The sequence below is a fragment of the Epinephelus lanceolatus genome, chromosome 17 (genome assembly GCF_041903045.1).
Source record: "Epinephelus lanceolatus isolate andai-2023 chromosome 17, ASM4190304v1, whole genome shotgun sequence".
NCBI lineage: Eukaryota > Metazoa > Chordata > Actinopteri > Perciformes > Serranidae > Epinephelus > Epinephelus lanceolatus.
This window is the reverse complement of record NC_135750.1, coordinates 13,792,458-13,809,793: the sequence shown is the minus strand read 5'-3', so window position 1 is coordinate 13,809,793 and position 17,336 is coordinate 13,792,458. Positions and strand designations below refer to the sequence as shown.

Sequence of the window (17,336 nt, the reverse complement as noted above, 5' to 3'; positions counted from 1 at the left end):
TTACTGTATGTTTAATAGCCACAATTTATCACATGGTGTAAAGTTAACACCACTAAAATTAAGGTTTTATTGGGGGTTTGAAGAAAATGAGAATATTCCGTCAAAATTAAGGACACATGCACATGAAGCAAAAATCTGGCCTTGAATCATGTATTACATCCTGTTTATTTCGATGCCAAAGATCTTTGGTTGTAGGATTAAGCATTGTTTTTTTTTCTATTGAGGCCGGCAGATTGAAAAACATTCAAGAGGGAGAATAGATTGTTTGAAGTGTATGATTTGGCAAAAGCTGCATTTTTTTTTCTTTCTATAATTACTTCCTGTCAGAGAACATTTTTCACAAAAATATTCAACACTAAAATATTCTGCTGTACAAATATTCCAAAACTGGAATGGCTGCCAATTTTGGTATGTTTAAGTTAGCTAAAAAAGGCTACATGCACCATTTTATTTAATTCTTTGTTATTTTCTCTACTCATAATTATACAGTAACCATAGAATATGTTTTACCAAGAACGTTTTCTTTGTTGTAGACAATAAGGTCGGAAAATTTACCATGAATATGATGTGCATTGGTTATCTTTTCTTTTCTTTCTTTTTTTTTTTTTGGGAAAAGATGTCTGTGCTGCTTAATAATAATTTGTGGTGTCATGTAAACCCAAGCAGTGCAAATGTGTATATACATGTGTCACATGCCTTTGGGAGCCAAACGTAGCAGAGGCATTAGCCTACTTCCCTTGCATTAGTCTGAACAAACAAATTAACATAAGTGCAGCTCCTCTGCTGCATTTAATCAAATTCCAGTGAGTCGGTGTCCTGAAAACAACCTCAACCCGGTTCACCCTCCAGTGAAGCTTCACTTTTCTACAGAGTTTGTCTCACATTCTGGAATTGTTTCCATGGAGCCTCTTTGGCCTGTTCTGGGATTAGCTCTCCAGATAGTGTGTGACTTACAATTGGTTTCAGAGAGCATCTATAGTATCGACAAATTCATAGGATGAAAACTTTGTAATCCCTTTCTAAATGGTACAAGTGGGATTGGCTTGTGACTTTGTTACTTGTACTAGTCACACATTGCCTACACAGTATACAAATTGCATTCACTGAGCTTCTGGCAACTGCACAACACTGGGGCCCATAGTTAAAGACAACACTTTTCCTACTTTTTAAATGTGCTTGTGCACTACCTAAAACTTTAGAAAAAAAAACATATTGCATATTTTGTATCAATTTTATATTTGTGACATACAATATTCTCATTTCTGTGTGATTATACAGCCATATTTGCATTAGCAAAACGGTCTGCTGCTAAAGAAATGATTTCCTTCTGAGCCACAGCAACATATGACAGCTGTGCATTACACTGTATCGTTTGCTGAATTCAAAGATGATGACAGTCAAAAGCATCTACAATACTTCGCAGGCAAAAGTTACAACATGGATTTATATAACAAAAGGCCAAGAAAATCCTCAGCGGAAAACCCTGTTGTTGACCACTGAAACATCTAGAAGAGCATTAAAAGGATTATTACCTTAGTTACACATTTAGCTCTACTCACCACTGCAAACAATGGACTGATGTATTACAGGACAAATGCTACTCAAGGCCTTCTCCCAACTGTTCTCCATGTTGTGTGTGCTTTGAGGATCACACAGGACTAGAGCACACGCTGACAACTACTGAGGTTGCAGTGCACCAAAACAACCAAGACCAAGACCTTTTTTAAGAGGTGATCTTGGTCCAGTTACAAACAAAATTTGGTGTGGTTCATTTGTGGTGAGAACGTGTTCCGACCTTGAACCGAACCAACTGCAGTCACATGACACACTGTTTGGGTTAAGCATGAGCATGTTACAGTCCTGGAGGATTATTAATGTGCACCTCCTCCTGTACTGCCTTAATATGCACATTCAGCACATCCAATGCATCAAAACATTGTTTTCTAGTTGGAGCCGCGCCTCGTTTTCAAACTGTATGGTTTGACTAAAATGAACAATGACAGCAATATAGTCCACGATGAGCAGCGCTAAAATCAACCTGCGTAGTTGTCCCTCCATTGTGACATTAGAAAGTGTCACATTTATCTCGCAAGTGTAGTCTTCTTCAACATTTGGTTTACTTCCTGGATTTTTCCCACATGGAAATTCTGACCAATCAAGAGCAGCTTTCTCACACAAGGAATTTGATCTGGTCCGCTTGTAAATGCTGCCATGAGAACACGAACCAACTCTCTGCAATTATACTTTGTGACAGAATTAGTCCCTGATTTGGACCAAAGAAAGTAAACTCTAGGTCTGAAAGCACTCTAAGTTACAATTATAATCTTGTTACTAAACACAGAGGAAAACATTTTTCAAAAGTGTTCTACAGAGTAGAGAAAACACTTAGTTGATTGCCCTTCAATTAAATGTGTCATGCAGTTACATTAGCTGTCTATATGTTTCCATTAGAAAAACAATGGTGCCACTAGGAGTCATGGGGGAAAACTGTGATCTCAATTCTAAGTGGGGGGGGGGGGATCTTGATTCTGAATTTGACCCTTTTATAAGTTGTGCTTCATTATATGTAAACACACAGAGAGAGGTACAGAGAAAGAGAATCGCGGAATCACAAGAAATGAGGGTCTAATATCGGCTTTATGACCAAGGTTCTTGCAACCACAGAGTTTGCACCCAATGACAACCCCTTTACATACTTTTTAATACCTTAATATTTCATATACTGATATATCATTTCAAAACCAGTACACATAGCTTCAGGGGAAACTTTTTGAGTTTGCTATGTTCTAGTATAGAAGTGCCAAATTTACGACTGCCATTACAGTTGCTCCTTTCTCAGAAGTAACTTTTAAAACAAACCTGCAGTACTGGTGCTAGATTGATAGCAGCTGAGGGAAAGGTTTCACACTAACATTTTCTCCACAGAACGTGTGAAAAATGAACTATCATCCCTGAAAATAACTGAAAAAGCCCATCTCTGAAGCTCATGCCACACAGTTGTTTTTTAGTTATCAAGGGAGGATTTATTTTTAGGAAACCTGGTACATGGTGTACAGATGCAGGTTCGTGCGGCGGGATGTTTTCACGTGCACCATGTTTTGTCGTTGGATACAGACAGTAAGAAAATGTATCCACGAAAATGTTCAATCTATTCAAAACTTAAACCGCCATACTGATGACCTCGCTTATCAATAATATTCATATATCTCTTACTTTGGATATGTTTTAACACCTGGTGAATGTGTGGGCAAGCTGTTTTTGTTTGATTGGATCTTACCTTCTCCATCTCTCCACTCTTCCTCTTGCGTGTGGAGCGGGTGATTTTGACGGTGACGGCGCTCTCCTCTCCCTGGCGTCTCAGAGCCATGCGGTTTGGCTGCAGAGGGCTGAAGGAGATCTCCAGCTCTGGCCGCGGGAAGCGACTCGTCCTGCCGTTCTCTGTGGAAATCTCAGAGGATTCTAGCACTGATGGATAGCCAGCTGAGCCCTGTGGGACAACACATGATTTGAAGGTTTAAGGTCATTTTCTGGTCACTCAAGAGATAAATGTGTCTGGGCCTGTAACCTCTGAGGTTACAGGCTGGTCTGTCAGTTACTGCAAGGTGTCGAGGTCAAGCCACCCAGCAGCCTACACCTGTGGACTGTTGCTGAGCAAGATAGCATCCGAAAAGTTTTGTGCTCCTGTCCAAAGTAAGTATGCTATGGGTTCTTTTTGGCCTGCTTTAATTGTTTACTGTTGTTATTTTCTACTTTGTTGTGCTGCAGTCTACAGACAAAGTTAATACCGTTTAAGTCCAGTTATGAACGACATGGCTCAAAGATTTCAGGCTGTGTTTTAGTTATCAAAAATACATCCTCCCTCATTATTTCATTGTATCTATATTTCACACAGTGCCTGTTTGCAGGAGAACTCAATCTGCTCTGTGAACGCGCTGCAGCTCCTAAGAAAATAGACAAGGCTGTATTTTGTATTAGCTTCTGGGACACTTCTGAAATGCCCTGCAGTGCATCTGCTGGAACATAATTGTCTGGAATGGCCATGATCATCTCTGGCAGCCACCTGGCGGGGATCTGCACTCTACTGAGTGCACTTTTCTAGTTGTCTGATGTTCCTGTCTGACCAGCTGCAGGCTCACTGACATACCTCCCACCACATGATTTGTAGACGGAGATAATGTCCAGACCAAAATGTCCTGACCAGTGACTGCCTCAGACCACCTTATGTCAGCTATCTGGAGCTTTACTTAAAATGGGATGTCTTTTTTTGTTTGTTTTTGGCAGTGAAATTGTGGAGCAGGCTAAGTGTTTGGCAAGTTTGAGAAAATAAATGTAGATAAATCAGCCTGTTCTGCAAAGCGAGTTCAATTCAAAACGATGTTTTGCTATAATTTTAGACTTGCATCAAAACTGAATTAAAAGATATATTCATGAAACATTGTGAAAAAAATGAACCTCTATATTTAATAACTTCAACGTGTGTTTGCAAACCCAATATTAAAGTTTTTGACTTGATTCATAAAGTATACTACTGATGCATTTCTTCCATATTCATGTCATCTCATGAGCTTACCTGACTGCTGACTGATGCTCTGGTGTCCCTCCGACCTCCTGACTTTCTTTTAATAGTGTCACTCTGGGGTTTTCCAACCAGTGTAGCAGGGCTGTTGTTGCTTTTAGTCTGTCACAGGCAGAATAAGAAATTGAAAATACCATAAATCATGACTTCAAGCATAACATCCGGAACATGTTGATACATTTAATGCATTATTTAATGCATTTTCATCCTACATTTATCTGCCTGGTGCAACCACAGCCTCTGCTGTGGATTTCAGACTGACGAAGCTGTACAGATAACAAAGAACACTATCCTATGCATTTTAAAGTGAGTTCTCTGTTTCTGGAGTAGACAGATTCTCACATACAGATGCTGTTCAATCCACCACACACAGTGTCAGAAAAGGTTACCACTGGCAACCAATCCATGTTGTACTTTGCTGTACTCAAGTTCAAAACAAGAAATTCAGAAAGATCAAAGTCATGACAGCCTGTGGTCTGCTGTCCACATTTTTGTTCACTTTGAAGATGGAGAGCACCTGAGGACAATCCATGAATAAATAAAGTAGGAAGGTGATAGCCCGGCGGGCAAAGACGCTTTCCTTGTCACTGGCATGCGACTTAGAGTTCTGAGTCTAATCCATTAATTCTCTTCCTGTCTTTTATTATATTCTAGTTCTCACTGTGTAATTACACCTCACACATATTTGAACAAGGGCTAAAAAGAAAAACAAAACAAAAAAGGAGTCAGGTTAAACCACTGAACAAACAAACAATCAATCATGTACCCTCCCAGGCTCGTACTGTATCTCTATCCTGTGTGCTCCGACCTGTTTACTCCTGACTTGGCCATAATAAATATATAAACAAACATCAGTATTAAAACCTAAGAGCAAAACTATACTGTTGCCTGTCATCCTGCAAACCACAAGCATCTCTGGCTTTAGCTACAAAACAAAATCTACAAAGCTATGTTTTCTTAATTCAATTTAAAAGACCATTGCGAAGGATTTAGGGGGACATATTGGCAGAAATGGAATATAATATAATTGGTATGTTTTCTTTAGTGAATAATCACCTGAAAAAAGGTATTGTTGTGTTTTCGTTACCTTAGAATGAGCTGTTAATATCAACATAGGGAGTGGGTCCCCCTCTATGGAGATCGCCATGTTGCACTGCCATGTTTCTACAGTAGCCCAGAACAGACAAACCAAATACTAGCCCCTTTTACACTGCCAGATTTTCCGCGAATGTTGGGCTGTTTTGCCGGCAAGCTGCGAGTGTTTATACACACAGAGACGGATTGGCGAGTTGATCCAAGGCACCCAATTTTCCTCCTCGTAGGGTAAAAATATTGGCGGAACCCTTTAAGTTTAAACAGACCGAGGCGGCCTTCCGCCACGGGAGGGGTTGTTGAAGACTTGTGGGTTGAGCTGTTGATGATGCCGCACGTGTGACCCACTGGCGATGGATAAACAGGAAACAGCTGATAGCAGGAATTAGTGAGCAGCTAGTAGCAAGAGGGAAACGCAAACCTGACAGACACTGTAAAGATGAGCAACTGAGGAGACAAGGAATTGCGCGCACTCCTTGCCCTCGCAAACGAAGAGGCCATTAACCGGCAGATGACGGGGACGGTGAGGAACGGGCCGATTTACGAGAGAATCGCCGCTTGACTAGCCGTGGCTTCCCTCCCATGTCACTGTTTACGTCACACGCTGAGCCACATGTTTTGTTACTTGCTCACGTCCCCCATTGCCCCGAAAAAGGGGCATTCTGTATAAACAAAAGTAGGTAGGCGGCATTTTGCTGCACTCCCCGATTTTGTTTTTATACTGCCAATGCTGAAAAAAGACTGATTGGGCTTTCCTGCAAATTTGCACAATTCCTATCTAAAAAGGGCTACTGGTTCTAGATAGGGCCATGTGCGTTTTCAAGTTGGCCACTGTAGTAAGCAGCCCCTCTGTGATGAAAGCTTTTTTTTTTTTTTTTTTTTTTTAACCGGAAAATGTTTTATTCAGTGTTTTTACCCGTTTCAATCACCCTCAGGTCCATTTGTTTTGGAGACGCATTTACAGATAACCTGGCTTCTGGTAGAAACCTCCTGAATAGTTAACAGTGAAGGAGAAGTTTAAGCTGGTTGCAATCTGTCATCCTCATCGCTAGATACCACTAAATCCCCCTAAAGCTTACACAGTGGACCTTTAAAGTTCCAACATTCATTTTTTTTTAATGTGAGACTAAAAGTACAATCATTTTCAGTACATGGCTCTCTTTGACACTGTTTGGAACAGAGTGACCATTTGGAAGGACACCAGAGGAGTGCTTCATGGCGCTTCCTTGGTTTTCACAGATTCTTATATAAAGATAGAGCATTTAAAGCTCAGGTGGGTTTAAAACAGAAAGAGCATTATGATATATTAGGTGCTACAAAACTCCTTAGAACATGTAATGTTTAGATCCACCACGAAAACATTCTCAAAGATATAAAATCAAAATGAGCACTGCTGCTATTCTTTGTGAAGGACAATACCACAAACCTTTAAACAGCCACCTTTCAAGCAGGCAGCTGTGGTTAAATGATACTGAAAAGATCATAATTTGGGTTGAGTATCCCTTTAAGACTGACCTGTGTGACCGTGGCCTCCTGCTTGGCTTTTAAGGCGTTGAGCTCTTCCTTTAGTTGTAGGATCTCTGTTTCTCTTTCAGACAGAGCAGCCTGCAGTTCCGCCAAGCTGACGCCGCCATCACCACTCTGTAACAGGAAATCCATGAAAACTGAGGAGGTTATCTATCGTCTCTTCAATGTTTTCCATCATAAATGTTATCCTGAGCTTAGACACCTTAATGCAATAGAAAACAAGATTAAAAGATTTAAACCTGAAACTTTACAAGCAACCAATAATAAGAAAACTGAAAGGATTTTTCTTTTACAGGGAGGCAGGCTACAAAACTGTTATTTATCAGTGAGCATCGAAAAGTTTTCATCTCAAAATTCCATCAGCATGAAAATTGGCAGGCATTACACTTTGCTCAAGTATCACTTGCATCTAAAACTCCTTAGCAAATACAGCCTTAAGGATAAGGCACTAGTTATTCCTTTTGAATGCATGTTGGACATGCAAACACAGTGAAATCAAAAATTGCTTTGCTACACAAAGCTGAGGTTGTCATGTATGACGGAGATGTACAGTTCATATTCACGGAGACACAAAAACAAAGCGACATCTTGAGCAAGCAAGGAACCGTGGAAACCCATATAGGTATGCCCAATATCCCCAGGCAAATGTACAAGACAACAATCAGTGGAAAACTCTGGAAAGATTGAGCTGTATGTGAAACAAATGATGGAATTGCTTCTAGTGCACCATGACTCTGATCCCGAACGTTTGTCTCACCCTGAAAACATAAAATGCATTCGTTTAGACAGACAGGAGTCTGATCCTGGAGCAAAATATAGCATTGGCATGGAGTGATGTGTAGCTGGAATGCCTGAAAAAGAGGACATGTCTTTAAAATGTATGAACAAAGAGACAACTCTGCTGAAGTTTTTATCAAACATTGAAAGGTTCTATCTAAGTGTCTAAAACACTCTCCTCAGATGTGGACATGGGAAACAGTGCATGTTTTTCAGTGCACATTCGCCTCTGGCCTCGGACCTGTGCTGCAGTCAGTTCCTTTTAATGAAGCTTATAATATTTTGGTTTGGTCCTGGCTGTGTCAGAGAGGCGCTCAATAAACTCCATGGCAATTTTTCAGGTCATTGGTACAAGAACTTGGTATTGTATTGTGTTGTTTTGCTACCCAAATTTCAAAACAATACATTGTCCAAAACAATACATTGTTAGTTATTTACTTGGTTGAATATTAACAAATTATTTGCTAATAACTTTCAGTTAAACCTCGTCTCAGCACAAAGAGCTGCATAAACAGTTTGCCTCAACAGTATAAAATTGACAAAATCGTTAATTAAACCTACAAAAACAAGACAATCACAGCAGAGGGGAGGAAAGTGTCTGGTTTGGAGACCTCAGAACTGCATCTCTGCTCTTTGCAGATGATGAGGTTCTGTTGGCTTTATTACAACGTGATCTCCAACATGCACTGGGGCGGTGTAGCTGAGTGTGAAGTGGTTGGGATGAGAGTCAGCACCTCCAAGTCTGAGGCCATGCTTTTTTGCCAGAAAACAGTGGATTGCCCTTCTGGGTTGGGAGAGAGTTACTGCTCCAAGTGAAAGAGCAATAACAGAAGTATCTCGGGGTCTTGTTCACATGTTAGGGTATAATGGAGTGTGAGATGGACAGGTGGTTAGGTTGGGCGTCAGCAGTGATGTGGGACTACTGTAGTGAAGAGGGAGTTGAGCTGAAAGGCAAAGCCTTCAATTTACCAGTCCATCTACGTTCCAGCCCTCACCTATGTTCATGAGCTCTGGGTAGTGACCGAAAAAATGAGATCGCGGATACAAGCAGCCAAAATGAGTTTCCTCTGTAGGGCGGGTGGGCTCAGCCTTAGAGATAGGGTGAGGAGAGCGGATATTAAAGCTCAACACTCTTAGTCCTCATGGTTACTGGTGTTCCTACATTTGACTGCATGATATTAAAAAGGAGTTTACAAGTTCTCCATTAAAGTTAATTAAGGGGAGACAAACATCTCTATAATGTAATTTAATATTCACATTTAAGGAGCCAACATTTCAACACAATCTAACGCAGCTGTCTAAAATATGAATAGTCAATATGAAATATTATGGGGTATACTAAAGTGTACTTTTCAAGCACTGGTTGAAAAAAGAAATATTTGTGCATAAATTTGGTTAAAAGTCCTCTAATTTAAATTAAATTTTGAACCATTACAGCATCCTATGAGACACTGTACTTGTTCACTATTAATAAAAGAGTCAGTACTTTTAATAATCCCTGTATATGTAGGGATTAGTTTGGATGTGTCCCTGCTGTGGCAGATTCTGCACTCTGCCACATGTATCGCGTTTTCTTCATATCATTTGTGGTTTTTCAGATAAAGATGCTTGCATAAAATTAGGTGCAATTCTCCCAAAGTTTTAAATCAACACAGCTGTACCAGACGCTGAGCTGCGCATCAATTTGATTTGGTGTATCATTACAGCGTGCCCTTCACACTGTCTGTCCTGTACTTATCCTGGGAAACTGTCTGCTCACAATGAAAGAAACCGTTATTTTGAAAAACCAAACAAAAGCCCAGTGAGGACAAAATGTGAGAGAGCAATGTGCAAAATACTAAAATGCAACGTGTGTGGAACAGAGATATGGCTCCACATTGACAATGCTAATTCACCTACAAAAACCTCCTGCAGTTTACCAGACAAGGTGCTGAGAGAAAGATGGAACTGGTCCAGACTCGAGATTTAGCCTCTGGGGGTAAAGGCCAATATTTCGGGGGTTCCAGTGTAGCCAGCAGATAAGCAGATAACCGGATAACGGATATCGGGGCCAAGACTTCCTGTTCTGTGCACCGTTGATTGTTTACAGTGTGATTAGCATGCTAAGACACTACATACACAGAGTCTAGGCGTTCTATGAACAGATATCTGCATATGAACACAGATCTTTTTTTAAAAAAATGTAATATAAAGCTAAATCTGCATCGGACGGGAGCTTTCTGAAATTGCATTTTGGCTGATGCGTTCTACCTTTTTTTGCTGTCCACATGGACTGTTCACCCACTGGCAACCACAGCCTGCTCAAATGTGTTCCAATACTACTCAGATTACAAACAGAAACCAGGACGCTTCTGATACCGAAACCTTGTTCTGTTGCCTACAGATTCTGCGAACATATGCAGATGTCTGCGTATAGTATAGATGGCGTTCACTGATGGTAGTGGCCAATGTGTTTCCCTTGTGTCACATCAATTTTGTGCAGGCTAAAAAGCATGACGATGGCATCCCGTTTTCTTAGGGACATGGTTGGGATGAACAGAGATCTTCTCCAGGATGCGGATGCCATAAAGGATGCAGTACACTCACTACAGTTGTTGTATGGGATAGACCCTATTGTTTCCCTGATAATGCTACATTGCAAACGTTAGCTGTTAGCAGCAGATGGCTGGAACTAACAGTGGATGGAGGCTGCACTGAGTGACTTTCTGATGCGTTCAAGATTTTCTTTGGTAAAAATGAGTACTGGGTGAAGGTAAATTGTAATGTTTTCATGATGTGTTCAAATGTAATCTTGTAAAATGTAGTTTTCTGCAATAACCTTGAATAAATCCAGCTGTTTGAAAGAGAAATGTGTTGATGTTTTGACAGCAATATAAAATAGATATTAAAGAAGGACTTATATAAAGTAATAATGGCTTTTGAAGCAGTTTTTTAAAATGTTTTTAATGTGAAAAAAGTTACATTTGTTTGTTGTTTTATAAATGTTTGTCACTAAATTTGTCCTGATTCAAAGGTAATGCAATGAACGACTGAATGACTTTAAAACAGTTATTATTTTTATAATTAAAATTTCTTTGATTCCCTGTCACAAAAGGGGGAATAAGTAATAACAAAAACAAAATACACAACAGCAGCAAAACATTGTTATCAGCTAAATTGTTATTTTAATTTTACAACTGATGCATCCCTAGTTTATAGAGATGAGAATTAGTCTTTCTACTGACCCAAGGCTTAATAAGCTGCTCAAAAGTGTTAAACAGAAAAAGGCACAGGCAAGTAATTCCAATTTATCGTTATCTGGTGAATTTTGTCACAAACAAAATTTACTTATATTCCCTTTTTTATGACTGATTTTATTTGATCATTCCTGTATTCCATTTAATCTCTTAGGAAAGCACAATGGTCAGTGCTTGTTGTTTTTAAATGTGCTCTACAAATAAACCTGACAAACTGAGATCCAAAGCTGCCCCTCCCTCCCTCCCTCCTTACCTTCTGTAGGATTACAGTAAACTTGGTGCTTGAGAGATGTTTTAAAGTCTCTTTCCCTGCACAGCACTGGGGTCTGTTCTCCCAGTACATCTCATCTAAAGAGTGAATCAATGCTAAATGAAATGGGGCAGAAAACTGTTGATGCAGTTCAAACTTTCAGTGAAGTTTCACCTCTGGCTAAACCCCGATCAATGATTCCACAGCAGGTGTTTTTCCTTGACGGATGATAGGAACTAACTGCTCTGACATCATTGATTGGAGTGTGTAGAAAGGTGAAACATACTACTATGATGTTTCAAATGGAGGACAGCAGCGACTTGTTTTAGTTTTTGTTACTGAGGGTTGAAAAATCCATTAAAAGCCTTTACAACTCAAGACGGATGTTATCTGACTGAGAGATGTGAGACACTAATACTTCCTCCTTGTCTCCATCTCCCCTTTAACTGAAGCACATCTAACTTTTTAAAAACTATTTCACCTACATTCTCGTGACAACTCTCTTTGGTTTAAAATGCAGCCTGCTCTGACACTTTACATCTTCAGTGAGTGGTCTCTGTGTCCGTCATCATCTTTATGTCATACTGACCTCTTGTGGCGGCTGTGGGTTATTTTGACGCAGCTGTTGGATGAGTTTGTCTTTCTCCGTCTGGCTGGAGAGAAGCTTCTGCAGCTGGACCTCCAGAGCTGCTACCAGAGTGTCTCTCTCCTTCCTCCACTTCTCCATAGCCTGCTCCTTCTCAGCCAGCTGGGACGACAAGGACTCCTGATACAGAGGGGAATGTACATTCAAAATGTACTCTTAGACTATTACCAAAAGTGTGGCAAAAAAACATATCACCCAAATCAAAATGGCTTATCCTCTGTACGGTGGCCATTTTGGACATTTCAGACTTAACTCTATATTGCCAGATTAGTTCAACTATCATCAGCCTCAGCTGCAGGTGTACTTTAGCTCAGCTATGTGTTGACATTCTATCATGGTGGCATGTTTACATATCAAAGTTAGTGTTTAGTGTGTTTGCACATCATTCTCAGCCTACCAACTGGCTCTGCTGTCGAGTGAAGCGCTCTCTGTCGTCTGCGAACTTCCTCATTTCCTGGTTCCTCTTGTCCTCCGCCTCTTTAGCTTGGCCGATGAGGGACAGCTTCTCCTCCAGCCACTTTTTGCGTTCGGCCTGGTGTTTATCTGCACACAACTGAACACAAAATGGTTAAGACAATTTAACCTGATCTGACATCAGTCTAGTCTCATCTAGATTTAATTAAAGAACCTAAGCACATATATGTGATCAGGTTTTTGAGTTGTCGAATGCAAAGGAGGGATGTACGAATTCAGCTGCCTTAACTTGTGTGGATGACGAAGTTTCCTCACAGACACATATCAGTAAAATATTCCTGATTTATTAAATTTTCAACAAGCATTAACTAGTTGTATATTAATAATCAAAACTGTTGAAATGTTACATTTTTAATGTTTCCTTCCCTCATGCTGCAATCCAGGACAAACACTTCTGCTCCCACCATCTCACACAACATTTGAAAACAACTTCCATTCATTACCTTCAAGCTCTCCTGAGCCCGGGCAGCTTCCTGTTTGGCCATGTTAAGGTCATCTGATGGGTTGTCGACTTGACGCCGTGTGTCGTTTCCACGGCGATCCTGCTGCAACAACATCCCTTTCAAATTGTCCACCTCTGGAATGATTAAAACCAAAGAACAAGACATACAAGAAAAAAAAGTTTTAACAAGATTAATACTTTTATGAGCCTGTGACCTCATTTCTGTGTGTATGTTAAGTTTCCTTTAGGTGTTTTACCGCATTTGATTTCATGTGTGCATCATCTTGCGGTGTGCTACACTACACACTGTGCACCCTGTATTCCTGTTCTCACAGTGACCCAGACCTAGCTGACTCACTGAATTGACTTTGGTATCCAATTTAAAGGCGTTGTTGTTGTGAGAAAAACACAAGTTTTCTCCAGTCTCAGTGTCCAGTCAGTTTCATTTAATGTCTTTTATGGACATTCTTGTTTCTCTGCAGCTTGCAAGGATAAGAGGATTACACTAAGCTGTCCACGGGCCAAACCCCCTTTTTTAATTCAAAACAATAAAAATCCACATTCTTTTCACAGTGTCTGTGTTTGCTTTTCATGTTCTGTCATTGATTTTTCAGATTCTTACCACTGGAGAGCTCCTGAATGAGGTTAAGTTTCTCCTCCAAGGCCTGCTCCATCTGGTCCTGTGTTTCCTCCTGCTCCGTCAGAGCCAAACGCATGTCCTCTATCACACGCTCCTTAGCTTCAAGTTCTACAAATCGACAAAAGCACACCCAGCCACCCACAAACAAAGGTACAGATTTAAATACAGAATGCCAGAATTAATTAAGAGAACACATGGCTCCCACACAGCAATAAATGAAGCATAAAATGTTGATCCCTGAGGGAGGTGTTCTCCTTTTTGCTACTACCCTTCTGTAAAACAGCTCAAAGGTCAGCCACAGATTTACTCAAACATTTTTAACAGAAAAGCAGCTCAGGAGATTCACTTCAGGCACAGGACAAACTTTCTGAAGAAATAATTTTCTGCTTCTCTTTCCATGATTGTGAACTGAAGATTTGGTTTCAGGCTGCTGGTCTGACAAAACAAGAAATCTGAAGAGGTCACCTTGGGCTCTGGGAATTTGTGATGGGGATTTTTTTCTTTTTTTTTTTTAGACCAAATTATTAATTTAAAAAATAACATAGATCAGTGTTGACAATAATCATCTGTTGCAGGCCGACAAGAGTGCCCACGATGATTTCAAAAGCAGCTCCCTTCCCACAAAGATGACAAAATGCCTCTAGTGAAGCACACACACAGACACGTATCATTTACCTTTACAGGTCTTCTGGTGGAGTGTCTGGTCAGTCTTGGTGTCAGATGATTGATCCTTGATAAGGAGAGGATGAAAAGATGGCAAGCGTATGAACATGGCACATCAAACTACCAGTATGGAGGCAGTTAAAGAGAAATCTGTTGGACTGCACAGTGGCACACAGAGGGAAGAGGGTGCAGCTCTTCCAGTACAAACAGAGTTAAAGCCTTCAGAGATTTGTTCTGGTAAATGAAAAAGTGAATGACACATTATCTCACCACTTTGAGTAGCTGAATGGTTCTGTCTCTGTTGGCAACATCAGACTGAAGCTGCTTCCTGGCTTTCTCAGTGTCAGCCAGCTTCTGCCTCAAAAGCTTTTCCTCTTCCCTCATGGTCGAGATCTTCAGGGGAAAGAACAAGTCAAAATCAAAAGATAACACAACAACATAGGTCAAAGTAATTTAAGCCATCTGCTGTTTATATCAGTGTCCAATTAGTATCTAGTTATCCATTTTTTTGTGTTCAAATTTCCCTGAAGAAAAGTCAAATCCGAAGACTGCGACACAATGTAAAGCATGAAGGTGCTTTTAATAACCCAAAATGACCAGCGTGTGCAACTGTGTCGAGTTCTGCTCCATCACAACTTGTGGAGATAATCTGCTGCCGTTTTAGATGAAAATCCACTAGGCGTGAGACCAGAGTGTGCGCAGTGACCCCTTAACCAGACCCTGTCTTTACACACTGGGTCTAATTTTGCTTAGACAGGTGTCAAAAACTGAACTGATCACCAAATAATATGATAATTGATTAATCAGCTTGAATAAAAGTCAAAATTCTGTGATTCCACCTTCTTAAATGTGAGTATTTTCTGGTGTCTTTACTCCTCTGTGACAGTAAACTGACTGTCTTTGGGTTGTGGACAAAACAAGACATTTGAGGACGTCATCTTGGACTTTGGAAAACACCGATCAGCACTTTTCAGCATTTTATAAACTAACTAAATTATTTGAGAAAATAATCAACAGATTTATCAACAATAAAAATAAAGTGGCAGCCCTAGTCTCTGAAGTGTGAAATTTATTTATGAATGTATTAAAATACCCATTTCTAGTGGCAAGTGACCTGATGACTTTGTCCAAACACATATATAACAAAAACATTTTTTTTTGGTTCGTCAGCAAGGAGCAACAGAGCAAAACAGAAGGACAAAGAGGAGAAGGGGAAAACTTGTTACCACATCTGAGTGGGACTAAGTCCATTGTTTCTGGCTTAGATTTCAAGATTAGCTCAGACTTTTGACACCAAAATCAGTAATGTAATGTTTGGAAATTCATTAGATAGCATCAACAATACTTCAAATCAATACGTGACTGGCTGGAACTTTCAGTTGTACATTTCTTGGACTTAAAGCATGTTTAAAATGCACAGCTGTTGGAAAATGTCAACAAATTTTAGTAGACACCGCTTTGGGGGCTACAACCCCCCAAATAGTGAAGCAATAAATCTGCTGCATACTGACAGTAACAACTTACAAATCAACTACTTATTGAAGGTCGCATAGGTTTTCAAAAAACTACAAGTACCTCCTTCTGGACCTGCTGGATCTGCTTCTTGTAGTCGGCGAGTTTCTCTTTGAGATCTGAAGTGTCGTCCTCTTTCCTCTGAAGGTCGAGGCTGAGGCTCTTGACTTTGTCCGAGTCCTGTTTGGCATTTTCTTTTAGTCTTGGAGAGTGGGATGAGATAACAATGAACTGCAACCAATTCTTTAAACAAGACAGGATAGTACATTGTGGGCCAGAGCAGCAGCACCATCGCTCCTCAGACTCTTTAATGGAGTTGGTAGATGGATGGATTAATGCAACTCTCCCTGGACACCACGGCAAGGTAATACAGAGAAAATGTATTTCACAATGACAGAATAATCGAGTCTACTACAGAGCCACAAGCCAAGGTGTAACAGAGAGAGACTGCTTTACCTCTCAGTGTTCATTAGTTTTCTCTGTAACTCAGGGGGGGGATCATCTCAGGCAGGGGAGGATAATTAACAACTCCATAATAACAGTATAACATACGCTAATTTAGAGACACTGCTCTTTGACTGTTAAGTTAATGCCTAAAAGCTAGCATTGCAACAAGACTTGCGAATGGAGGAGCAATGCAAAATTTTACATACTCGCTATTCTTGATGACCATCATTGACGGACATTGTGGAGATTAATTTGATGTCAAATGTAAAAACAGATATTGAGAGACCCAGGACTCAATGATCCATAATAAAAAATATATATTTTCTTGCGGAACTTGCCATTTTCCACACCTATAGGAACCCTGTAGACTGTTTCAGTTACTGAACAGAGAGGTACATTGTGACTGACTGGCAGAGCAACAAAAAAGAATGTCTTTGGGTGACTTTGTGATGAGTATCTGTCTTTGTGATTACGCTGCAAACCAATTTCCCCACGGGGACAAATAAAAGTATGTATCTCTCCATCTATCTATAAAAGCACTGTACTTGAAAATGGCAACGCAATATATTTTAATGGAGCAAGACTTCTTTTTGACTGTTGTATTAAAACACATTAAGTTGTTAAATCCTGTCTGGCTTTAAAATAAATTCAAAGTATTCTTGTTTCATCAAGGGACTTGGAGAATGGCAGACAGTACAGGAGTCATAAAATAATCAACATTTTAATGGGAATTTAATGTCTCTAATATGTCTCTGTTAAAGACTTCAAACATCTTCTGAGACAGCAGAATATAGTTTGGGTAAAGCACAAAGTGTATTTCTTGTATCACATAGGGAAGCCTGTGTAGACTGGTTCTGAGAATAACCCGTCTCTGTGACCAGGAGCACACCTGAGGTATTGCCGTCCAAAAAAGCTGCCTAAAAACCAGGTGTTTCCCACTGACAATTACCTTGACCTTGTGTTTAATAGGCAAGGAAAAACTCAAAGCTTGTATTTGTTAACCCTGGATAAACAGTAAGTCCTGGGCTACAGATACACATGAAAATCAGAGGCC

The 17,336-nt window shown here is 40.1% G+C and overlaps 1 protein-coding gene across 2 annotated transcripts in view; it reads right to left on the bottom strand.

Annotated features, from left to right (window-relative positions):
• Positions 1-17,336, bottom strand: part of LOC117248694 (kinesin-like protein KIF20B) — a 70,928-nt gene that overhangs the window by 35,688 nt on the left and 17,904 nt on the right. For both annotated transcript variants that reach the window (XM_033613913.2, XM_078160636.1), the window contains exons 21-30: positions 15,899-16,037; positions 14,594-14,716; positions 14,336-14,390; positions 13,643-13,768; positions 13,022-13,155; positions 12,502-12,657; positions 12,048-12,224; positions 7,184-7,309; positions 4,571-4,678; positions 3,278-3,487 (exon numbers count right to left, since the gene is read on the bottom strand). In XM_033613913.2, the coding sequence (XP_033469804.2) occupies positions 3,278-3,487; positions 4,571-4,678; positions 7,184-7,309; positions 12,048-12,224; positions 12,502-12,657; positions 13,022-13,155; positions 13,643-13,768; positions 14,336-14,390; positions 14,594-14,716; positions 15,899-16,037 (1,354 nt within the window). The remainder of the gene's footprint in view (positions 1-3,277; positions 3,488-4,570; positions 4,679-7,183; positions 7,310-12,047; positions 12,225-12,501; positions 12,658-13,021; positions 13,156-13,642; positions 13,769-14,335; positions 14,391-14,593; positions 14,717-15,898; positions 16,038-17,336) is intronic.